This window comes from Talpa occidentalis, unplaced genomic scaffold, assembly GCF_014898055.3.
Source record: "Talpa occidentalis isolate TD23 unplaced genomic scaffold, MPIMG_talOcc4v2.1 talOcc4.7, whole genome shotgun sequence".
Lineage (NCBI taxonomy): Eukaryota > Metazoa > Chordata > Mammalia > Eulipotyphla > Talpidae > Talpa > Talpa occidentalis.
The window spans coordinates 991930-1015203 of NW_023605083.1; the positions used below are offsets into that span (position 1 = coordinate 991930).

Genomic DNA, 23274 nt, shown 5'->3' on the forward strand with positions numbered 1-23274 from the left:
CTCCCCAAAGAGGGGGCAGCAGAGGCGAGGAAGTCCCGCGCATCTAGCCTCGGGCTTGCCTCCCTTCCTCTCAGTTGAGTTCAGAGAGCCCAGGAGCCGGGCCTTGGCCTACAGGTCCTGAGGATCCCTCTGCTGGGCCCTGGTGGGCTGGGGGGGCCGTGAACTGTGGACACCAGCCTGCCCTCTGGGCCAGGCAGCACTGTCTTGCCTCCCACTGGGGTCTGGAAGGCAGAGTCGGGCCTGCCTGGCCACAGGCTGCTCTGGGCACCCTCTCTCCCTCCCCTCCTGCCTGTGGCACCTCGAGGGCCATAGTCCAGTGTGCAGTACAGGCTCTGGGCCACGGGGCCAGGGTTCTGAGCGCCAGGCCCTCTGACGAAGGCCCGCTGCCACCTGGCTGCTCGTGCTCCTCAGCCCCATGCCCCCCTGAGCGTCAGGTCCTCGTCTTAAAGCTGGAGGTAAGCGTGTCCTCCTGGGGTTCAAGCAGGGTGAGAGCACCTATGCCATTTGGAGACAGGAACAGGGTGCTGTTAATACACGGCTGGGACCACAGGGCAAGAACGGGGTGCACATGGCAGAGCTGCACGTGGGGGCCTGCAGGACACACGGGCCCAACCAGAACGTGGCCCTCCCCACAGCATCGCACCTGTCGATTAGGCTTCCTTCCCCAGGCCCCCTCGGCTACCCCCTCTCTAGGGACACCCGAGAGATGTCACCCACTCCCAAGCCTCCCTCAGAGGGCTAGAGTCAGCCACTCTGCTGGGGCAGCATCATGGTCCCATGCCCAGCCCTTTGGCTACAGCTGTGCCCCCGTTTCCTGGTGCACACAGGACATGGCTGGGCGCTTCCGGACGCTGGCCCAGGCCATACGGGGAGCCCAGGGCCAGGGCCTGGCCTCACACGCTTGGCAGGGCGGGGGACGGGGGTTGGGGGGGCAGGGGGGGTGCTGAGCAGGGCTGAGAGGGGAGCGCACAGCTGAGCCACGACTGGGGTATTGCCAGCCTTTTTCTTCCATGTTTGAAGTGATATTTTGGACCTACTGGGTGAAATAAACTTTCTATTAAGTACAGCGTTTTAACAGTGTGTTTCTTGACAGTGCAGCTACTAGGAGTTGAACTCCATGTGCCTGGCCTTCTGTTGGGGTGGACGGTGGCGGTGCAGACGCCCACACCCCGCGGGAAGGGTTGGGGACGCCCCAGCAGGGCCTGCACCTCCTGGACTGTGGAGCTGGCTTGTTCCCAGTGCCCCACCCCGCTCCTCTGAGGAGCCCTGGGGTGCAGGGGGCCAGGTCGGCTGGTCCCTCACACCCCCTGAGTATAAAGTCCGTCACTGAGTATGATGTGGAACATTGGTAAGGCAGCTGCTTTGTGTGTGTGCACCCCACCCAGCTTGGCCTCGAGAGAGGAAGGGGCAGCTTCCGGAAGATACAGCGCATGGAGTAGTCCAGCAAAATGAGCGTTAGGGCCTCAGAGGTGGGAAGAGCTGGACTGAAGGTCTTCCTGGATGGGAGGACTGAGTGGTTGGAGAGGAAGTGGCAGACGTCTGCGCCATTGCGAGAAAGCAGGTGCAAAGGCCGGGATGTTCTCTGGGCCCTGGGCCCTGCCGGTGAGGGCGTCTGTGGGTGTGCAATCAGATCAGGTGTGAGGAGGTGTGTACAGCCCGGGGTTAGAAGTGTTCCCCCCAGCAGAGCTGCCCCAGGGCCCTGGGTGGAGGGGAGCAATCTACATGCAGGCCAAGTGCCGAGGGGCTGGGCCCGAGAAACGCCCCCAGGCCGCCCTTTCTTCACACGAGCCAGTATGGTGTACCTGGGGTCTCCTGAGTGTTCACTGAGCCGGGTCCTGAGGCAGTGAGGTGATGCGTGGCGGGGACGGAGCAGGCAGTACGTGCAGACGCCCACCGCACACCCACACGGCCCGGGAGAAGCAGGCATGGCCCCGGGCAGGCGCAGGCCCCAGGCCAGCCCGACACCCTCCCCAAGACAGCGGATGCCGGTGCTGCCCCACGGGCCCTGCACCACTGCGGCTGGGGCGTGGCGGGCCCGGGCCGCCATCCTTGAGGGAGCGTGGGCACTGCAGCGCAGACCACCTGCTGGGGTGCGGGGTGGAGGCAGAATGCCAACGAGGGCTCCAGCTGAAGCAAATGAAATTTCCATGGTGGGGGGGCAGGAGGTGGGCGGGGCCGGCGAGGTGGTGAGGGCGCTGCGGGCCCAGCTGCCGGGACTCTGGCGCCTGATCCTGAGAGTGGGCGAGGTCCTGGGGGCCTGTTCCGTCACGGCCTCGTGGGTTGGTCTCCCCGGCTCTCTGGCCAGGCACGGGGAAAGCTGAGAGCCCAGCGGCGGCCTGGGGCCCCCCGAAGTCGCAGTGGGCGGCGGGGACCAGCACACTGGGGAGAGCTGAGTCCCGAAGGCCCTCGGGGCAGGACATAGCTCTCCTTGCCCGTGGTGTCCCCGGGGCTGGCACAGCAGCTCGGGGTCGGGCAGCACAGGCGGCGAGCCCTGACGCGGCAGTGGACTCAGAGGCGGGGGCTGTGAACTGGGCAGAGGAAGGGCCGGGCGGAGGCGGGAGGCTCCCGGCACCCACAGGCTGCCAAGTGCCAGGCTGGCCGCAGCACTAATTCCTGACAGTGTGACCTTGGCAAGTCCCTCCCTGGGCACCAGTTTCCAGTTTGAAAAGTGATGGGCTGGGCGACAGGCTTTAGGGGCCCTCTGGGTCGACCCAGGGGAGGTGACCCCTCAAACTCTTGGAGAACATGGACCAGGGTTCTCACGCAGTGGGTGAACCAGCGAAGTCTCCTTCCTCTTTGAGCCTCAGTTCTGCGTCTGAACACCCGGGGAATAACACTGGGGGGGTGTGGCCGCGAGCACTCCCTGGGGCCAGACCTGGCCGACCCCAGCCTCGCCTGCTGGAGCAAGGGGGGGGGGCACGACACACACACAAGCCCTGCGCGCGCGGGCACTGGCGGGCGCGGCCAGCAGGGGGCGGCAGAGTCCGGGCAGCGCCTTCCACGCAGCCCCGACACCCCGGGCTGGCCCGGGACCTGGCCCCAACGCAGCGGGAGGGGGTCTCAGCTGCCCGCGTTGAGTAGTCACCTCTGGACCCTGAGGTCGCCCCATCAGTGGCCCCCGAAAGTTGAAGTTGGTGAGAGCCACAGGCCCCTTCATTTTCCAAGCTCAGCTCAGCGGCCCCCCTCAGCTTTTGATAAAGAGGCGCGCAAACTGGCTTCAGGGAACACCTGTCCCCGGCACCCGTCGAGGTCCTCGGCAGGTGCGGTGGGGAGAATGCCACAGGTGAGGAAGCGGTGGGTAGAGAAGGAGCAACTCACCTCAGGTGACATGCAAAGGGCTGCTTTTTTCAATGAAAAATGCCCAAGTAGGTGGTGAAGGCGGTTGCAAGGCCACGGGACACGTGCTCGGGTCAGGGGCGCTGCCCCCGAAAGGCTTGGCGGGTCCGTGCCGGCAGGGGATGGGGGACACCCCGCGGTGCCCTGCCGCTCCCCTAGCCTGCCTCCCGTCCACATCAGGGTGGGGGGTGCGGCTGGCCCAACAGCCATGCTCTCCGTCCTCATCTCTGCAGTGGGGTCAATGCCCCCAGCCTTCGCTGCAGAAAGGGCGGGTGGTTTGGGAACCGCGGTGGGCACTGCCCCCTGCAGACCAGGCACCCCAGCATCTCAGTGCGAAGGACCTTTTCCTGACCCCAGACTGCCCAATCCTGCCACCTCCCCGACAGGCCTCTTCACCGGGCACCCTGGCTCTTGGGCCCTGGGGGCCAGCTAGACCCTAGTTTGGGCTGATGATTTCACAAGGCAGAGCACTGGGCCCTGCCCTGGGGCACTCACCACAGTGGGAGCACGTGAGGCCCCCAGCTGGCCCGTCAGTGGACAGTGCTCTCCTGCAGCGGCGTCCAGGGCCCCTGCATGGGGCTGGCAGCAAACACCATCCGTGGTCTGCTGAGCCCCATGGCCACAGCAGACGGAGCATGCCCCCACCACCCCGCTTCGTGCCCTGCGGGTGGGGCGTGCGCCCAGACCGGGTGAGGAAACTGGGGCTCACCTGGGCTCGCCAGGCCAGGCCCCACTGCACCATCCATCTGAATGCTGGGGCCGGGGTGGGCCTTGCAGGAGCTGGGCAGGGCTCCCTGGGTGGAGGGGCAGGTGCAGGCCAAATGAAGGCTCCGACAGGCCCCGGGCTGCCCGGCTCCACACTCCCACTCACATGGTGCTGCTGGCCAGCACCCCTTAAGGCCCACGGAACCCGGGGACTTGCTCTGTCGACCCCTAAGTTGCCCCTTCTCAGACAGTGTCTTCACGCCCCACTGGGGCCTCCGGGCCCACCTCCTCGTGGCAGGATCCCCGCACCCACCCCAGCTGGGACGACCGCGGCTTCTGGGCAGGTGCTCCTGGCGGCCCCATCGCTCCGCATGGCAGGGACTGAGCTGCTCTGCCCCACCCCCGCGCACGGAAGAGGAAGCCCCGGCCCTGAGGGCCCAGCCGGCCGCCCTCCCCGCACCCCTCCCAGAAGCAGGGTCACCCGCTGCTGCCCCCCAAGTGAGCCAGGGCCACAGCCAAGGTCAGCAGAGTCTGGATGACGGTCAGCGTCACTTTTATTGCAAATCAGTTAACAAAAAAAGATGAAAAAAAATACATCATTTTCATCATCTACAGTTTTGCATGTAGACAACTTTTTAAAAAAGTTTTTTTCTGTAAACTACACTCTATTTTATAAAACACAGTAAGAATCACGTCTTGGGTTGTCCGGTCCTGCCCAGCAGGGTGCCAGGCTGGAGAAGCCGCACAGGGGGCGGGGCGGGCAACACGGCCACTCGGTGGGCGGGCCGGGGCCGAGCAGGACAGACGTGTTCATTCAGATTTTTTAAACAAAATCCACCTTTAAAAATGTATTTACAGACATTAATTCTGCCATGGGCTTATACTGGATATTGCAAGAATCTGCTCCTCCCCAGGCCAGCACCCCCCTACAGCGGGAGGGTTGGCCTGAAAACAGGCCCCCAGCGCCCCACCTCGCCACGCCTGAGGCCGGACACAGTCTTTACTTCCCAAGGCTCCACGCAGGGGGCTCTGCTCGTGTCCCCTAAAACCAGCGCCCGCCAGCCCCGGGCCAGTCGTCTTCCGCGGGCCCCGGACAGCGCGGACCCAGCCGAGGCGCGGGGCCTCCCGTCGGCTCGGGCAGTGCTCCCCGAGGAGGGCGCGGTGCTCCAAACGGAGTCCCGCGTGGGGCGCGCGCAGCCTCTGCATGATGCTGAACCAGCAAGCGGGCGAGGGCCGAGGCCCAGGCGCCTCCAGAAGGAGCAGGAACGTGCAAGGCCGACGGGACACTTAATACTGAGCCTGGACAAAGATTCATGAGCGGCCCGGGAGGCCTGCCCCGGGCTCCCCAGCGCACATCCTGACCGGCACGTTTTCAAGAAATCGCAGAAAAACGCAGGAGTACAGACCACATCATCTCACCCTCCTATTGTAGATGCAAGTGAAGCCACGCGCCCAGGGCCGGGGCGGCCCGTTCTGGGGGAGCGGAGGGTTGGGGCGCTGGGGGCGGGGCTCCAGCAGCCAGGCACCCCGAGGGCTTTTTGGATCACGCTGGTTCAAACCTCCAACTTCACTTCTTTTTGGATTTTGAAAAAGAAATCAATAAATAAATGGCATTTATAAATCATGAATCTTTGCTTATATTTTACAAATAAGTAAAATCTTTATCCTAAGTAGGAAAATCACGGCTGAGAACTAGTTAATTTTCTTGGAACAGATAAAGGCTCCACCTGGTGCCATAGAAAACAGGACATATAAATAAAAAGGCAGTGTTTCCATGTAAAATGAAAGTACATAAATAAATACTAAAAAAAATTGTCTTTTTTGTATAAAAACATGTTTCTTAAAAAAACAAAAAGGGCGAAGCTCCGGGCGCCGGCTACTGGAAGGCCTCGGGGAGGCGGGCCGCCTGGGCCGGCAGGCTGGTGGGCGGGCTGGAGATGCCCTCGGACCAGTCGGAGATGTTGGAGCGCGGCGAGGAGCTGGACCACTGGTCGGGGGACTCGGGGGACGGGGTGAGGAAGGGGTGCTCAGGCACCTGCAGCGCGTGGCTGGGGGTGTGCTCTGCCGGCGAGGAGGCGTGGCTGTGCTGGGACGGTGGGGTCAGGAACTGGGAGGCGGCCATGGGCGGAGCCAGGGAGGAGGGCAGCGACGTGGGCAGGGCCTGGCTGTCCTGCGGCAGGGCCGTGTGGGCCAGGCTGCCGGGGCCCAGGGGTGGCACGTCTGCCTGGCTGGGCTCCCCGCCCAGGAAGCTCCGGCCCAGGTGACCGCCGGTGGCCGAGCCCGCGCCGAGGTGCGGCGGGGGCGGGGGCGGTGGCTGCATGCTCGGTGGCTGCATCTGTAAGCCGGGCTGCTGCTGCTGCTGCTGCACCTGCTGAAGCTGCTGGGTCTGCACCAGGTGAGGCTGGGCAGCCAGCCGCGTGCCAGGCAGGGGCTGGTAGCTCATCATCTGAGACAGGGCGGGGGCCGACAGGCCGCCATGCAGCGGGCCCATCATGCCGTGCTGGAGTGCCGGGCCCTGCGCCCCCAAGGTGCCGGGCGCCACACCCCCTCGCAGCGGGTTGTACTGGCCGGGCACCAGGCCGTTCTGCAGGCGGGACAGCCACTCGCACTGGCCATTCAAGCCCGTGGTGCCCCCCACGGTGAAATTCACGGCACCAGCACCTGGGCCCAGAACTGTGCTGGTGCCAGAGGCCACAGGCAGGTGGGACAGGCGTGGCGGCCCCGCCTCGAAGGCCAGCCGGCCGCTCCCGCCCAGCGCGGCCATATCGGGCTTGGCCGCCACGCTCAGATGGCTGACGCCCAGGTGGACATCGGGCATGCCGGGCAGGTGGTTGAGAGGCATGGACGGAGACGGCTGGAACGGGGAAGGCAGGAGGGGCGGCGAGGCCACATCTGACAGGTAGCCATGAGGTGACTCGAGGGAGTCCACGGGGGACAGCACGCTTGAGCTGTCCAGCAGGCAGCCCTTGCCGTCCTGCGACTTCTTCCTTCGTGCTTTGAGGTCCTTGGCGTCCTTGCCGCTGCAGGCCAGGCCCTTGGTGCTGGGCTTCCGGGCCTTCTTGCCCTGCACGGTCGGCTTGAGGTTGCCCAGGTAGCCGTTGGGCGAGCAGAGCGGGGGCGACAGAGTAGGCGCACCAGCCAGGGCAGGGCCATGCAGCGGGGGGCTGCGCACTAGGCTGTACTCGTCGAGCAGCCGCACGATGTCGTGGTGCATGCGCTCCTGGGCGATGTCGCGTGGCAGGCGGTCCATGTGGTCCGTGATGTCACGGTTGGCGAAGTGGTCCAGGAGCACCTTGGCGGTCTCGTAGCTGCCCTCCCGGGCAGCCAGGAACAGAGGTGTCTCCTCCTGGGGGTGGGCGCGGGCGGGTGAGGCGCCACCCTTGCGGCACCAGCTCTCTGACCCGCAGGGCGCTCCACCTCCTGCCTCCCCGGCGCCACCCACACCTGGCCCGGGCTCTCAGACAAAGCCCTAAGTGGCTTTCGAGGCCGACCGCAGAGACGGTGTGAGACCTGCTGGGTCAGCAGGCTCCAGCTTGGCAGGGGTCACAGTCGCCACTGAGCACCCAGTGCCACGCGGCCCGGTCCTTCCCGCGGGACGCAGGGGTGCAGCACCCAGCGATCTCAGCCATCTGGAGGTGCCCTGTCCAGTCGGTCCCCAAGTGACTCCACCTCAGTCCTGTCTGTCCCCAAGGCTGCTGCGTGGGGGAGCCCCGGTGGCGGCAGTCCAGGCACAGACTCCGCCACCAACCCTCCTGGAAGCTGGGAGTCCCTGAGGGCCCCCCAATGCACGCCAGGCGCTCGGGAGCGCCCCCTAGTGCCCACCGCCTGCCGCGCTCACCCACACAGGAGTGAGCCAGACACTCTGGGAGTGGGGTGAGGGCCTGGAGGGGGGGTGCCTGCATTTCTACAATCAGAAGAACCCAGAGGGGCTCAGGAGGTGGGGTGGTCAGGCAGCTTGAGCAGCTTCCGAAGCCTTAGGGAACCCCAAGGCCGGGGACAGGCCACATGGTGGGGCCGGTCATGTTTACATCTGGGGGACTAACCCCTAGACACTGGCCAACTCTGTGCCCCTGGGCCACCCCACCCTGTCCAGTGACGGTCAAGGCGAGAAGGTGAGGCCCAGGTACAGTGACAGGTTCCCTGGGCCCCACCGGGAGGCACAGCCGCTCCAGGGCAGCCGGGCCCAGAGGGCGCAGCGACAGGTGGAGGGGGCGAGTGTCAACGCACACCAGGCGCTGAGCTGAGGACTGGGCTACAAGCTGGGCAGGTCTCGCCCGCTGGTGGTCAGGACACCCCCAGGTCACAGGCAGGACACCCGGGCCAGGAGCGGCCATGTCAGCGCCCCTGCCCCACCCACCTTGTTGTTCTGCATGTCCTTGTTGGCCCCGTTCTTCAGCAGCACGACAGCGGCCTCCACGTTGTTCACGGCGGCGGCCCAGTGCAGGGCGGACTTGCCTGGTGGGGAGCAAAGGCGGTTGGTGGGGGTGGGGAGGCAGCACATCGGTGGGGGCGGGGGTGCCACCAGTGCCCTGGGCTGGCACCCTTACCCAGGTCATCCACAGCATTCACATCGGCGTGCGCGCTGATGAGGTCCTCTAGCATGCCCTCCACGGCCAGGCGGGCGGCCAGGATCAGTGGCGTCGTGCCATCATGCATGCGGGCATCCAGGTCCGTGGCCCGGTTCCGGATGAGGATCTAGGGACAGGGAAGGACCAGGGTGGCAAGCCGGACCTGGGCTGGAACCAACACCCGGGGCCAATCCCTGCAGACCTGGCATCTGAATGGTCCCGCAAGACCAGGGGCCCCAGGGCAGGTGCCAGGGGGCCCAGGTCAGAGCCCAGGCCAGCCCGTGGGGACCGTGTGAGCCTCATGGAACCCGCTGGGGGCCATCTGTCCCCCACTGTGGACCCCAGGGGGCAAGGTGGGGATGGAGGCTGGGAGGTCTGTGCTGGGGTCCCAAGGTGGGAGTCTACCCAGGTGAGCGCACAGGAGGGCAGCCTAGGGGGCAGCAGTGCCCTGGGAATGGCCAGTGAGCGGGCTGGTGGCCAGTGCCACGCAGGCCAGGCCCGGTTCCTGCAAAGGGCTGGTGGGAATCGGGGGCTCTACGAGCCAGAACGGCCTCGGGGAAGAAGCGCTGGCCCAGGGGCTGTCCAGGAGCCTCTCTGACCCAGCTTCTTATTTTCCTGGGAAGGCCACGTAATTGGTTACCCTGAAAGCTCAGAGGCGTCCCTGGACGCGAGTCCCTCCTGCTGTACAGGGTGGGGGCGCCAGGGCTCGCACGCGTGGGGCGGCTGGTGGCCAGCGAGTAAAAGAAGCCTTGTCGGGGGTGCTCCCCAGAGATCCGGGACCCAAATCCCTAAATCCACTCTGGTCGTGGGCTCCCGGCAAGGCTGGAGCCCCAGGCGCACAGCAGCGTAGCCCCTAAGCCCTCCTGCTCACCGCCACAGGCGACGCCTGCAGCAAGGCTGGCGGGGGAGGGGCTGCCTCAGCGGACAGGCCCTCTCACCCCACAGGTCTCCGAGCCCCCTGCCGGATGCCCCAGGCCTGGCTCCCCGGAAAGACACCATGGGGTGGGGACTCTCCGGCCTCACCACTCAGGCGCCCCCAGAGGGTCGGGATGAAGGGACACTGCAGCCCCGCTCAGGCTGTGCTGGGCCCACGGCCGGGGTGCCGGCTTGGCTGGGAGTGGTCAGCGCGCGGCCGCGGCCCACCTGGAAGACGCCCTGTGCGTCGGCGGACACGGCCGCGTGCAGCGGGGTCCGCCCCATGTTGTCCTGGATGTTGGCGTCGGCGCTGGCCTCCAGCAGGCGCTTGGCCGCGTCGGAGCGCGAGTAGCGGGCGGCCAGGTGCAGGGCGGTCTCGCCGGTGCGGTCCGTCTGGCTGTGCAGGCTGGCGCCCTGGTAGATGAAGTCCGCGATGACCGCGGGGCCGTCCTCCTCCTCCTCGCTGTTGCCCGTCTCCAGGCCTCCCCCGCTGCAGGAGGCGATCATGAGGGGCGTGAAGCCGTCTGCAACGAGCGGGGGCTTGGTCAGGCGGCCGCCCTGCAGGGCCTCGGGTCTGTGACACAGTCCGGGGGGGGGGCACACCCCAGTCACGCCACCGGGGCCACGGGGACCTCCGTTCCTTGGGGGACACAGCCCTTGGGCGCTGGCTGTGAGGGGGAGCGGAGACCCCAGCCACCGTGTGTTCTGATCTGCCTGCGACTGCCGCTGCCCCCCAGCAGGAGGAGGCAAGGCGGAGAAGGCGCAGCAGCTCAACACTGGATGCTCCAGCAGAAGCGTTTAGGAAAATTAATTTCCAGGCAGAGCAACTTGGAGCCCCCCCAGAGGACATCAGCTAAGGTGGGGGACAACCCAGCGTCGCCACTGGCTGGAGACGAGAAGCACCCTGAGGACCGAGGAGCACCTGGCCCCTGATGCGGAGCTTCCAGAATACGGACCCTGGGGCTGGGGGAGGAGCGGTGGCCACAGCCCCAGGAGGCCCAGGCCGCGGGCGGGCCCCTGGCTGCAGATGGGCCCCCGGGCGGGCGGCCAGCAGCACCCACCTGGCCCCCGGACGTTGACGTCCATGCAGTCAGCGTCTGCCTCGCCCTGGGGGGGCGTGGGGGCCATGGCCGACACGCGTAGGTCGGCGGCGTCCAGGTGCTGCTGCGTCCACTGCCGGTGGTCTGTCTGGTCGTCCAGGTCAGGGAGAACCACCGGCTCCTCGAACTGAGGAAGGGGGAGCAGAGACCACGTCACGCAGGCCCCGGAGGGAGCGCAGGCATGCCCTGGGGAGCCCTGGGGCCCCGGACTCACCCGGAACTTCTTGGTCTCCAGATCCTCGTCCCCCCACTCGTTCTGGTTGTCATCCATGAGGGCGCCGTCCGAGGCGTTCTTCAGCGGCCTGGGGGGAGCGCGGCTGAGCAGGGCAGCCCGCCGCCCCCGCCCGCTCCCTGCCTGCCCGGCGGGACCCCGCCGCCCCCAGCCCCCAAGCCGCAGCAGCGCCCACTAACTTGAGGCCCACGGAGTCCTCGCCGAGGGGCTCCCGCCGCTTCTTCTTGCTGGCCTCCGACACCTTGAAGCCCTCGGGGAACCAGAGCTGGCCATGCTGCCGCCGGCGCTTGCGGGACAGAAGCACCCCGCAGCCCACGAAGAAGAGCAGCACGAAGGCGGCCACGGCCACGTACATCAAGTGCAGCTGCGGGGGCGGGGGCGGCTCCACCGTCTCGCCTGCGGGCGGGCGCGGGCGGTCAGCGCGGCGACGCGGCAGGCCGGCGGCCGGGGGCAGTGGACTGGCGGCGGGGCCGGGAGCCTGCTCACCCGCTCTCCTCCGTCCCACCCCCCAAAATAAGGTCATTTTCTACGCGATTAATCAGAATTGCAAACTATCGCTAAATTCTCTCCTGCACCAGCCCGACTCTATCTGGAGACGCTTCCACTTTTTTCTCCTTTAAGGGAGGAGGATTAGGCAACTTCAAATCGCTGCGCTCACATTGAGCCGTTAAGACAAAGGATTTACGGGGATTTTCGAGATACAAACTTCAACACTTCACATGACACCGATCAATTCTTCTCTCTCTCTCTTTTTTTAAAAAGCCGTAATGATTTTGAAATAATACCCAACAAAGACAGATCGGGGGGAGAGTGGGGAGAGAAGACTCCCACTTTCCGGGGGATGTGTTCTGCCCCCAACAGCTGTCGTTATGGGGAGGGAGCGTGTGCCAGGCAGAAAATTCCAGAACCCCGCTTCCGAATCTGGAAGGCATGTGCTCACGCACGGGTGGCAGGGGCATAGGGGGGTAACCGGGACACGCGACCCCCCAGGCGGAATCCTCCTGAGCGCAAGCCAACGGCCCCGGGGAGGCAGGAGGCACTCACTCTGCACGGCCTCGATCTTGTAGGGGATGTTGAGGCTGCCGAGCGAGGCCAGCGCCCCCAGGAAGGCCGCCACGTCCGTGGTGCTCTGGAAGCACTGGGAGGACGACTGCACGCACTGCCGGTTGTCGATCTCCAGGTAGACGATGGACCTGGGGAGGAAGCGGGTCAGGGGCGCGGCCCCTGTGGCAGCACCCCATGGGGCGCCCCGAGGTCCTCAGACAGCAGGGCCCTCCCAGCACGCCAGGCGGCAGCGTCACAGACACCCTGGCTGCATCCTCCCCGGCTGCCCTCACGCCTGTCCTCATGGGGGAGAGACCTCGGGGCAGCCCCAGGGGTGGGCTGTGGGGGTAGGGGTAAGGGCATGACTGCCCCTGGCCTGTGTGGTCCTGTCAGCCGGCGGCACCTTTACCATCATTGGGGGGCGCTGCCCCCACCCGGGGGGACCTGTGCGGGGGGGCCCGGCTGCCATCGGTGGCGCTCTCACCCGCGGATGTCCATGGGGTCCAGCTCGCGGCGCTGGCGTACACCCCCGGCGCCCGGGAGCAGCGCGGCCTTCACCTGGCCCAGGAGGGCGCCCGGCGCGGCCCAGCCGTCCAGTGAGCGCTTGATGGGGTGTTTGCGCAGCTCCTCCTCGCGGCCGTAGTAGGGGAAGATCATCTGCTGGCCGCTGGCATCGCGCTTGAAGACCACGTTGGTGTGCAGCAGGCGGCTGAGCTCGCGCAGGAAGCGGAAGGAGTCGTTGCGCAGCTGCTCGGGCGGCATGAGCACCACCAGCACCAGCGTGCCGGCCGCCCGCCGCTCGGGCACGTGCTCCGCGCAGTCCAGCCCGTCCCACTCGCACTCGGCGCTGTTGCAGCCCTGGTCGCAGTGCCCGTCGCTGAAGTGGTCCTTGCAGTACTGGTCGTACAGGGGGCTGCGGGGGGGCGCGGGCGGCTCAGGCCTGGGTCGGGAGGCCCCGGGGAGCCAGCCCCCGGGGGTGCCCTGGGCCGCCCGCCCGGGAGGACCGCCCCGCTCCCCTGGCGGCCCCCCGCCCCCCGCGCCCCACCCCGCCTCACTTGCACTGGCCCTCCGCGTGCTGGCAGTCGAAGCCATCGAACAGGCAGCCGGCCGAGTTGCACTGGCTGTCGCAGCGGCCGTCGCTGAAGTACTTCCAGCACTGCAGGGACTGCGAGCAGTTCTGCCAGGGGTCGTTGAAGTTGAGCGAGCAGTCGCCGCCGTCCCAGCCGCACGCGTGGTTGTTGCAGCGCAGGCTGCACGCCTTGTTGCCCGCCTCCTCGCGGCACCCCGGCAGCTCGCAGGCCTCCTCGATCTGCGGCGGGGGGATGTCACGCCCAGCGCCGCCGCCGAAGCTGTAGTCCAGGATGTGGCACAGCAGCCCGTTGAATTTGGGGGGGCACAGGCAGCGGTAGAAGGGGCTCTCGGTCGTGGGCTCGCAGCTGCCCTGGTTGTAGCAGGGGTTGCCGCCCACGCAGGGGCTGCTGGCGGGGAACTGGCACTCGGGCCCCGTGAAGGCGCCCAGGCACAGGCAGGTGGGGCTGCGCGGGCCCGAGATGCAGGTGCCGCCGTTGAGGCAGCGCCGGCTGCCGCAGGTGCGCGCGTCGTTCTCGCAGGTGGCGCCCTCGAAGCCCTGCGGGGAGCGTGGGGGTCAGGCGCCGTGACCCCTGCCTGCCACCCCGGCCCTCTCTAAAGACTTTCTCCATGGCAAAGAGCACGGCTGGGGGGGGGGGCGCAGGACAGGGATGGGGGCCGAGAGCCCATCCAGCTCGGTGCTGGGCCCTGGGGCCGAGGACCCACTGCAGGGGCCATCCCGGGGCGAGCCCCTGGGCACGTGACCACTGGGTGAGGGACGCTGAAGGACGGGGAAGGGGCCAGGAGAACCCTGCTCTCTGCAGCTTTCTCGTGGGTCTGAAGCTGCTCAAAAATCTCATGAGGTAAAGAACAGGTCCTCAAGGAGCCTCAGGCCTGCCCGTGGGTGGGGACGGCCAGTCCGGGGCCAGGACGGCTCACTGTGCCTGGGCAGGGAGCCGCAGGCCAGGCCAGCGGTGCCAAGTGGTGGGGACGCCCTCCACAGGGAGCCCGTCTGCCCCTGGCCACCTACCGCCGGGCACTTGCAGATGAACCCGCGGGCAGTGTTGGAGGCCACCGCGCACGTGCCCCCGTTCCTGCAGGGTTGGCCCTTGCAGCCGTTGATGACCGACTCGCAGCGGCGGCCTGGGGGTGAGAGTGGGTGTGAGCAGCATGGGGGTGGGTGCAGGCACCAGCCCCGCCCCCGCCGCCGCCCCTGCAGCACCCACCGGTGTGGCCGGCCCGGCACTCGCAGTGGAAGTCATTGACACGCTGCACGCAGTTCTGGGTGCCCCGGGCGTCGCAGGGGTTGGACAGACACTCGTTCACGTCGCCCTCGCAGCGCTCACCCACGAAGCCCGGTGGGCAGGCGCAGCTGTAGCCGCCCACTTGGTCCACGCAGGTGCCGTTGTTGAAGCACTTGGGGCCCCGGGAGATGGGGTCTATGGGCGGGCTGCAGTCATCCACGTTGATCTCACAGTGCACACCTGCGGGCCGGCACCGTGCGTGAGCTGGGTGGCCCCCGGACCACGCTCAGGCCAGGCCCTGGAGCCAGGAAGGCCTGGGCGCCGGCCACCGACTGGCAAGCCCGCTCACTCGTGCCGTGGCCCGCCGGCCCCGCCCTTTGGTCAGCCCCCAGTTGGGACCCTCTGCATCGAAGGCGACTGAACTGCTGCTTTGCTCCATCCCTGCCCTTACCCTGTGTGCCCCGGGGACAGGAACACTTGTAGGTGTTGGTGAGGTCAATGCAGGTGCCGCCGTGCTGGCACGGGCGGGACAGACACTCGTTGATCTCCTCGGAGCAGTTGACCCCGTGGTAGCCGGCCACGCACTGTCGGTGACAGCCACGGCTCAGAGGGCGGCGGGGGCACCGACCCCTCGGCACGGGGCGCAGTCACCCAAGCTGCTCCTAGTCCAGGAAGCCCTGGGACCTCATGCCTGGCTGACCAGGAGAGGCCCCTGCCTGGCCCACCTCAGGGAAGGCCTGATAAGCTAAGAATCACTGCCCAGAACAGTGGGGGCTGGACCTTGTCCTGTATGCACAGAGGTGGGGGCCTCAGGGCAGGTGTCAGCTGAGCACAGACACAATCTGGGGGAGGGGAAGACCTATCTGACTTCTCAGTAGTCCTTCTCCCCGAGGCTTCCCCTACCCATAACAACCCCTCCAGGCAGTCTTCCCTGATTGCCATTTAGGAATGGGGCTGCACAGTGCACGCATCTGCTGGGGCTCCTTGCTGCACCGGCTCCCCGCCCGGGGCCCACATGCATGGACATGCCCGCACCTCGCAGGAGTAGCCACCGGGGTAGTCAGTGCAGGTGGCGCCGTTCTGGCAGGGGCTGGGCGAGCACTCGTCCACCTGGTCCTCACAGTAGCTGCCCGTGTAGCCTGTTTGGCAGCGGCAGTGGTGAGTGTTCCCGGTGTCCACGCAGAGCCCTCCATTCCGGCACAGGTGGGTCACGTTCACACCTACAGGCACGGCGGGAGAGAGTGAGGCCCGCTCCTCCAGGAGGCCCACCTGGAGAACCCGGGGAAGCCTGGGCTGGCAGGGACGGGGCAGTCACCTTGGCGTCGTGCGGCCACCTCGCAGGACACGCTGGGCACATCGCAGTAGAGGCCGGTCCAGCCGCTGTGGCACTCGCAGCGGTACTGGGTGTTGGTCTGCCAGCACTTGCCCCCGTTCTTGCAGGGCGAGGAGTCGCACCAGCGCACAAGGTTCTGGGAGGGTGGGCGGACAGGCGGTCACCCTGGCTGCCCCCCAGCACCCCCCAGTACGGACTCTGCCTGCGGACAGCCTCGCTGCCCAGAGGGAGCCAGCCCAGGGCAGGGCCCCTTTGCCGACATTCCTTGAAGGAAGGTTTCCCACCAGAAATAAAAACCTTTACAACTTTGTCTAACTGACATTTCAGGCAGAGATCTTCAATGAAGCCGCCCCGACGGTCCTGTGTACTGGTCAGTGGGACGTTGGTTTTCAGCCGGCTCCCCCAAAGACTAGCTCTCGCTCTCACTCCATAAACCCTGGACCTTGAGCATGGCCAGGGCTGGGGATCCAGACCTCAGGGCCCTGCCACAAGGCCACTGCCCTGGGCGGCTCTCCACCCACCAGCAACCCCTGGCATGGGACAGCCCCCGAGCTGGTAGCGGAAGGTGTCCCCATAAGCTGTGGGTCTGCGGCCCCTCCTCTGGGCCCCGCAGCGATCTTTCACCTGGCAGTTGAGGCCGGTGTAGCCCTGGGCACAGGTGCATCTGTAGGTGCCGTAACTGTCCTGGCAGGTGCCGCCATGCAGGCAGGGCCGAGAGTCACACTCATTGACGTCGTGCTGGCAGTAGCTGCCCGTGAAGCCGGGTGGACACAGACAGGTAAAGGCGTTGATGCCGTCCACACAGGTGCCACCATTGAAGCAGGAGCTGAGGGAGCCGGAGGTGGGGTGAGTGGGCAGGACAGGCCCCAGAGGGGCCTCCACACAGACATGACCCTCTCGACTCAAACTGAATGCCAGATGGGCTGGGCGCAGCTCGGGGAGGCCCCCCCACAGGGCTGGGGCCTGACTAGCACCACGTCCCCATCCCTTGTTCTGTCTTCTCGGGAACTCCCCCCGATAAAGCTTTATCACGCACACAGGTACACGGCGATGAAGATAAAAATGACGAAGAAACTAGGGACAAGAGTGACTATTTCTTGGCTGAGCTTCCTGGCAACCAAGGCAAAAACCATGTAAGGTGAGTTTGAAAGACCCTGTTTTCTGCTAGGGCACAGGCCGGTTCTCAGGAGAAGGGACCAGCTTTCCTGGCTGTGAGTCACAGTGGGCGGCAGACAGTGGCCCTTGCAGAAGGGCCCCTGACCCCACTGGGCCAGTGCTGAGGGCGTGGGCGCCTGCTGGGCGGGCCAGGAACCAGCCCTGGGGTGGCCGCTCCTGACTGGCCAGGCCGGGGCCCTGCAGCAAGCGCGCGCACACACCTCTCCGTGCAGTCTGGCGTGTTGTTCTCGCAGTGGATGCCGCTGAAGCCGGGGGGGCAGGTGCAGGTGTAGCTGTCCACGCAGTCGGTGCAGTTGGCGCCGTTGCGGCAGGGGCTGCTGGCACATTCGTTGATGTCTTCCTCACAGAAGGGCCCCTGGAAGCCGGGCAGGCAGTCGCAGAAGGCAGTGTTGATGCCGTCCGTGCAGGAGCCTCCGTTGTGGCAAGGGTCTGGGGAGACAGGAGGGCAGGCCTGAGAGGCAGCCCCGCTGCCCGGCTGTCTCCATGCTCTGCCCCAAGGCTGCAGGGCAGGGGAGTCGTCAAGCAGGGGTGGGTCAGTCCTCCCTGACCGCTGGGCGACCCAGACGAGACTCGGGGCTTTGCTGCGTGGCAGGGGGAGCTGCTGGGCAGGCAGGGTCCACGCCGGGCCCGCCACAATGGCCCCACTGCCTGCAGCACCTGGGTCAGGCCCCGGGCCGGCCCGGCTGAGCAGACCCAGGGCTTGGTCTCCCGGGCATGAGGACTGGCAAGGCCATATCCACGCCCCACACCACGAGCCCCGCCCGGGCCCCGGGACAGGCAGGCTGGCGGCGGCAGGCCGCAGGGCGCGGGCACTCACTGGGCCGGCAGTCGTCGATGTCCGCCTCGCAGTTGCGGCCCGTGTAGCCGGCCAGGCAGTGACAGCGGTAGCCGCCGTGGGTGTTCTGGCAGGAGGCCCCGTGGCGGCAAGGGCTCTTCACACACTCGTTGATATCGATCTCGCAGGTCTGCCCTGGGTGGGGAGCGGCGGCTCAGTCCCGTCCAGCCTCGCCCGGCCCCGGGTGCAGGGCCTCTCCGGCCCCAGGACCGTCCTCTGGGCCACGGAAACAGGGGGCATCTCCCTCGCCAGCTCACCGCGGTGGGCCAGCAGGCCACAGAGGTCCAGGTGAGAAGGGCCCCGGCCCACCGCCAGGCCTTGCGGCTGCTGGCTCACCTCCTGCCCCGAGCCCCCCAGTGCCCGGAACCCCGTTGCTGTCCCAGCCCCTCGGGGCGGGCACTGCGGCCGCGGGAACAGCGTTCACCTTGCCAGCCGGCGGGGCAGACGCAGGAGAAGCTCTCGTAGTCCTCGGACTCCTGGCACTGGCCGCCGTTCCTGCAGGGGCCGGGGGCGCAGGGGGCCAGCACCACCTCACACGTGGCTCCTGAGGGGAAGCGGGCGTGCAGTGAGACTAGGGAGCGCGGCCTTGCGGCCGACCGCCCTCGTGGCCAGGCCTGCTGGCCGCCTGGCGTTGGGGCGCGAGGGCGCCTGTGGCGTTCATCAGCGCCGCTGACCGGGGCCAGGGGCCCCTGGCTGAGTCAGGACCAACCAGGATGAACACCCCGCCCCAAGAGGGGCCTCACCCCGCAGGAGCAGGGAGCGGGGCGCTTGGGGGCCGCGCCTTGGGCAGCCAGTACCCCCACTCGGGGCCGCCCCACGGAGGCCGTGCTGCAGGGGACGTGCGGCCTGGCCGTGTCCTATCAGGGCCCGGGAGCTGCAGGGCTGCGGCTCTCGGGCGCTTTCCTGTTTACAGCCCGCGGGGCCGACTCCCGGGGAAGCGCGGAAGCGTGTTATCGTCCACGGCGCCCAGTATCTCCCGGGCCTGCTGCTGCGATTTTCCAGGGCCTTTCTTTCTATCGGTTTCCACGGTGACCCCGGCAGGCAGGAAACTCGCCAGAGTTTCCGACAATTGTGCAAAGGGAAAGCAGGAAGCAGGCGGACGGGAAGCGGGTCAGCTCGGGCCGGCTCCTCCCCACCGGCCCTCCAGCCCCATATCAGTGGGTCCAAAAGGGGCTGGGGTGCGCCCGGGAGAGGCGCGGGGGTGGGGTGCTTCTCAGCAACACGGGAGAGAAAATCCAGAGCCCCCGCTTGGGCCAAGGAAACACGGCCCTGGCCTGGCCACGGCCGCCAATGCCCACGGGAACCATGGCAGGGCCGTCCTCTGCCCACCAGGCAGGGCCTGCTCGGGACGGAGTGTCCCCGGGGCAGAGCTCCCTGACCCCGCACCCAGCGGTGCGCCCCGTGCCTGCAGCAGGCTGACGGCAGAGGCTGGGACGCCGGCAGGAGAGCCGCCCCTGCGCTCTGCACCTCAAAGCCACCTCAAAGGAACCCCTCAGGCTGGGCCAGCAGACAGAGTGGGTGGCCTGACGCCGGGGCCCGCAGCAGCGTGGAGGCCCACCAAGGCCGCCAGCCCAGGCCCACTCTGGCTCTGCGCGGGGTCCCTCCTCACCGCCCACCGAGGCTGCAAGACGAGAGTTCGGGGCAAGCTTGCATTAAACCCCGGGGGTTTAATTAAACCCCACGGGACCGTAGGGGTCCCGTGCTCTGCTGATCTGTCACTGGCAGGACAAGGCCCTGCGTCTCCAGGTACAGCTCAGCAGTCCTGGGAGTGTCCAGGGCAGGCAGGTAGGCCCCCACCAGCCTGTCCATGACTGCCCAGACCCCAAAGGCCCTGCCCTCCCAGCTGGCCCAACCCTATAGATCTTTCCCTCCAGAGGGTCAGCCCACTCCAATCAGCCCTGCCCTGCCCTCTCCTGCAGGCCACGCCCCTCCCAGGCCCTCTCCTGCGGGCCGGTGCCCACCTGTGTACGGCAGGGGGCAGTTGCACTTGTACCCGGCCACATCGTCGATGCAGGTGCCCTGGTTCAGACACGGGTTGGAGCCACACTCGTTGATGTTGGTTTGGCAGTTGGGGCCTGGGGAGAGGGACAGTGGTCAGTGTCACCCCAGGTGCCTGGCAGGGCCCACGCCTTGCCTCCTGGTGGGACAGAGAGCCCCGAGGGTCTGTGCCACCCGCCGCAGGTGCCCACCTGGGGAGGGGGGCTGGGCCCGGGGTTGCCCACCCCAGTGCTGGCCCTGGCACCCGGGCACCGGCGCCCACTCACCGCTGAAGCCCTCCCGGCAGGTGCACACATAGCCGCTGGTCATGTCCTTGCAGGTGCCGCCGTTCACACAGGGGTTCGACTCACACTCGTTGTTGTTGATGTCACAGTTGGCCCCGCTCCAGCCGGGGTGGCAGTCACACTTGTACCTGCAGAGGGGCCCACACACAGCTCAGGCGAGGGCCGGAGCCTCCGCTGCCCGGCCCGGCCAGCCCAGGGTGCTCAAGGGTAGGAGCAAGGTCCCTGCCATGCCAGAACCCGGGGCTGGGCCGGGCCGCTGGGCCAAGGCAGGGGGGCACTGTCAGGAGTGCGGGGTCCAGCGTGGCCACCCGTTGGCCGCTCATTCCTGAGAGGCCCACCCGGAGGCCTTCTGCAGGGGGCTGGGCTCCACCTGGAGCTCACTGGGCCCCAGGCCTATGGGGCTTCTGACCCCCACTTGCTGCCCGCTGACCCCAGCATGGGGCAATCTCCCACCAACACCTCCCTGGCCCCTCGGGCCTGGGGCCAAAATGCCACCCATAGCCTGGGCCCAGCCCCACAGAAGTACCCGGGACGCCCTCCCGACCCCAGGGTGTCACCAGAGCTCTGATGGCCGGGCTGTGAGTGGGGTCCCAAGAGCCCCCCTCAGAGCCCGTTAACTGCCAAAAGTGAGCTGAGGACTCGGGACGTTTACTTGCGAGGTGACTGGCTGTCGCGACAGGATGTGCCCCGAATGGGGCCGCGGGAGGGGGCCACCCTGCCAGCCCCCCAGGGGCTCACCACCCGGGAGTGTCTCAACCCCCCAGGGTGTTTCCACGGTGGTTTCACCACAGGAGTGACTCACTCCACCGCCAGCCCTCCTGGGGGCCAAGGCTCTGAGCCAGGCACCCCAGCACCCCCCAAGGCCCTGGGTGGTCTCTCTAGGGGTTCCCCAAAGCCCCCTCCTTGGCCCAGACCCGGGGCAGCGGGGAGGCAGGGTGCAGGCACTTCCTGCCTGCAGAGCTCCGGAGCCACCTGCTGGCCCGCCAGCACCCCCTCCCCCCCAACCCCCGCGGGCTGCCCTACCCATTGAGGCCGTCCCGGCAGGCCCCGTGGATGCAGGGGTTGCTGTTGCACTCGTTGACCTCGGACAGGCAGGTGGGGTCGTGGTAGCCCTCGGGGCAGTGGCAGGTGAAGCTGTTGATGCCGTCCTCACAGGTGCCCCCGTTGTGGCAGGGCTGCTCCGCGCACTCGTCGATGTTGACGCTGCACATGCTCCCTGGGGGCGCACGGGCGCTCAGGCTCGGCCGAGCCAAGGAGGGGCTCTGGGGCCGGTTCTGACGGGCTGAGCCGGGCTTCCCCCCATACCCGGACGGCAATGGGCCCCCGGCCCTCTAGCGGGGTGGCACATGGTGAGGCCGGCCAGGTCAGGCCACGGAGCCCGAGGCCGGAGGCTCATGTGGGGTGCTGGGGGGCGACCTGGTGGGGAGCCCCGGGCCTCACCTGTGTAGCCGGGCTCGCACGCACACTCGTAGCCGTCGATCTTGTCCACACAGGTGCCCGCATCGCAGGGGCTGCTGGCGCAGTCATCCAGGTTGATCTCGCAGTTGGGGCCTGGGGGGACGGCGGGGTCAGCCCGGCCCCGAGGCCCCGCCGGCCACCCCGCCTCCGCCCCGCCCCCGCCCCCGCCCCCGCAGGCACCTGTGGTCCCCTTGAGGCAGAGGCAGAGGTAGGCGTTGTCACGGTCCTGGCAGGTGCCGCCGTGCCGGCAGGGTTGGCTGTGGCACTCGTTGACGTTGGTCTCACAGTGGTGGCCGGTATAGCCGGGCTGGCACAGGCAGGTGAAGGAGGCCACGCCGTCCTGGCAGACCCCGTAGTGGCAGGGGTCGGGGTCACACTCGTCAATGTCCACCTCGCAGTGGGGGCCCGTGTAGCCTGCAGAGCACAGGGTTGCCGTTGGTGGCCTGTTCCCGGCAGCGGCTCGGGCACCTCCCGCCTCCCCGGCCCAGCCCTGAGGCTTGCTGGCCAGTGCAGTGGCCGGACGCACCCTCGGTGCACACGCAGCTGTAGGTGTTGGGGCCATCCAGGCACTTGGCGCCGTTCTTGCAGGGTGTGCTGGCGCACTCGTCCACGTCATACTGGCAGAGGTGCCCGGTGAAGCCTGCGGTTGGGCAGAGGCCTGGGTCAGGGGCCCCAGCCTGGCCAGACCCAAGCGGGCTTCTGGAGTGCCCTGGGTCAGGGCTCAGCTGCCCCCAGTTCTCTTGCCGCCCCCTTCAGCTCCTGCCCTTGGGCGAGTGCCCTCCCAGCCAGGGCACGTCCTGTCCGTGTGGCCCACCTTCCCCAGACACACTCTGCCTGCTATGGCTGCAGCTGGGTTAGCTCTGAACAGGGCTCCCAGCTCAGCGTCCGGGATGGCTGACTGCCATCTTGGGGAACCCTGGGCTCTGACCCCCAGGGCCTCCTGGCTCAGCCCCCAGCCCCCACCACTTGAAGCCCCGGGCTCCTCTGGTCTGGCCATTGCATGAGCCACAGGCCCCTGGGAGGGGGTGGTGGGCAGATGGGAGACCAGGGACCAGCTGGCTCCTCCCTGCTCAGCACCCTGGGGTCTGAAGAGCACACTGCTGTTCCCAGGGGAACCCCTGGGACAGAGGAGGCCGCCCAGAGTAAAAACACCCCATCCACCCTGAGGGGGGGTCCTCACACCCAGCCCTCTCCCTGGGACCCCGCCGGTGCCCCTCCAGGCCCAGCTCCGGGCTCGGGCACCCACCGGTGGGACATTCACACAGGAACTCGTTGACCTTGTCCAGGCAGCGGCCGTTCTGCAGGCAGGGGCTGCTGGCGCACTCGTCCGTGTTCACCTCGCAGTGCACACCCTCGTAGCCTGTGGGACAGCGGAAGCTCAGGCACCGCCAGGGCCGTGCCCGCCCTGCCGTGTGGGCTCCGCTGGGCTGCATGTGCAGGGGGCCGTACCGGGCATGCAGATGCACTGGAACCCCCCGATCTGGTCCAGGCAGGTGGCGTCGTTCTGACAGGGGCTGGAGACACACTCGTTGACGTCGATCTCGCAGCGCGGGCCGGCGTAGCCCTGCAGGCACTGGCACTCGAAGGAGCCCAGCGTGTTGATGCACTTGCCCGCGTGCTCACAGGGGTTGGCGCCTGGGGGCCAGCACAGGTCAGCGGATGTCCAGGCGCCCCCAGGAACACGCTGTCCCCATCAGACGGGCCCTGAGGGCGGCGTCCGCAACAGGTCCCGCCCCACGCCCCGCACACACCCAGTGAGCACTCGTCCACGTCCTGGCTGCAGGCGGGCCCCGTGTACCCCGAGGGGCAGGTGCAGATGGCCTTGCCGTTGACGGGGTTCGTGTCGCAGTTGGAGCCCTCGTTGCAGGGGTTGCTGATGCAGGCGTCGTTGAGGTGGCACAGCAGGCCTGGGGGGCCAGGTGGTCAGTGGGTCCGCCGGGCCCGTGCCCACTGACCCTCCCGCACAGAGGATGACTGG

The 23274-nt window shown here is 67.4% G+C and overlaps 1 protein-coding gene across 1 annotated transcript in view; it reads right to left on the reverse strand.

Moving 5' to 3' along the window:
• Nucleotides 1–4569: 4569 nt before the first annotated feature.
• Nucleotides 4570–23274, reverse strand: part of NOTCH1 (notch receptor 1) — a 36015-nt gene continuing 17310 nt past the window's right edge. The window contains exons 7-34 of the mRNA XM_037492196.2: nucleotides 23048–23203; nucleotides 22746–22931; nucleotides 22543–22656; nucleotides 21823–21936; nucleotides 21477–21710; nucleotides 21279–21389; nucleotides 20862–21054; nucleotides 19821–19966; nucleotides 19518–19631; nucleotides 17981–18100; nucleotides 17539–17691; nucleotides 16922–17150; nucleotides 16170–16371; nucleotides 15528–15681; nucleotides 15248–15432; nucleotides 14664–14796; nucleotides 14195–14452; nucleotides 13999–14111; nucleotides 12956–13527; nucleotides 12385–12813; nucleotides 11901–12049; nucleotides 11036–11252; nucleotides 10839–10926; nucleotides 10586–10751; nucleotides 9753–10048; nucleotides 8589–8736; nucleotides 8399–8496; nucleotides 4570–7387 (exon numbers count right to left, since the gene is read on the reverse strand). Of these exons, the coding sequence (XP_037348093.1) occupies nucleotides 5918–7387; nucleotides 8399–8496; nucleotides 8589–8736; nucleotides 9753–10048; nucleotides 10586–10751; nucleotides 10839–10926; nucleotides 11036–11252; nucleotides 11901–12049; nucleotides 12385–12813; nucleotides 12956–13527; nucleotides 13999–14111; nucleotides 14195–14452; nucleotides 14664–14796; nucleotides 15248–15432; nucleotides 15528–15681; nucleotides 16170–16371; nucleotides 16922–17150; nucleotides 17539–17691; nucleotides 17981–18100; nucleotides 19518–19631; nucleotides 19821–19966; nucleotides 20862–21054; nucleotides 21279–21389; nucleotides 21477–21710; nucleotides 21823–21936; nucleotides 22543–22656; nucleotides 22746–22931; nucleotides 23048–23203 (6548 nt within the window). The 3' untranslated portion in view covers nucleotides 4570–5917. The remainder of the gene's footprint in view (nucleotides 7388–8398; nucleotides 8497–8588; nucleotides 8737–9752; nucleotides 10049–10585; nucleotides 10752–10838; nucleotides 10927–11035; nucleotides 11253–11900; nucleotides 12050–12384; nucleotides 12814–12955; nucleotides 13528–13998; nucleotides 14112–14194; nucleotides 14453–14663; nucleotides 14797–15247; nucleotides 15433–15527; nucleotides 15682–16169; nucleotides 16372–16921; nucleotides 17151–17538; nucleotides 17692–17980; nucleotides 18101–19517; nucleotides 19632–19820; nucleotides 19967–20861; nucleotides 21055–21278; nucleotides 21390–21476; nucleotides 21711–21822; nucleotides 21937–22542; nucleotides 22657–22745; nucleotides 22932–23047; nucleotides 23204–23274) is intronic.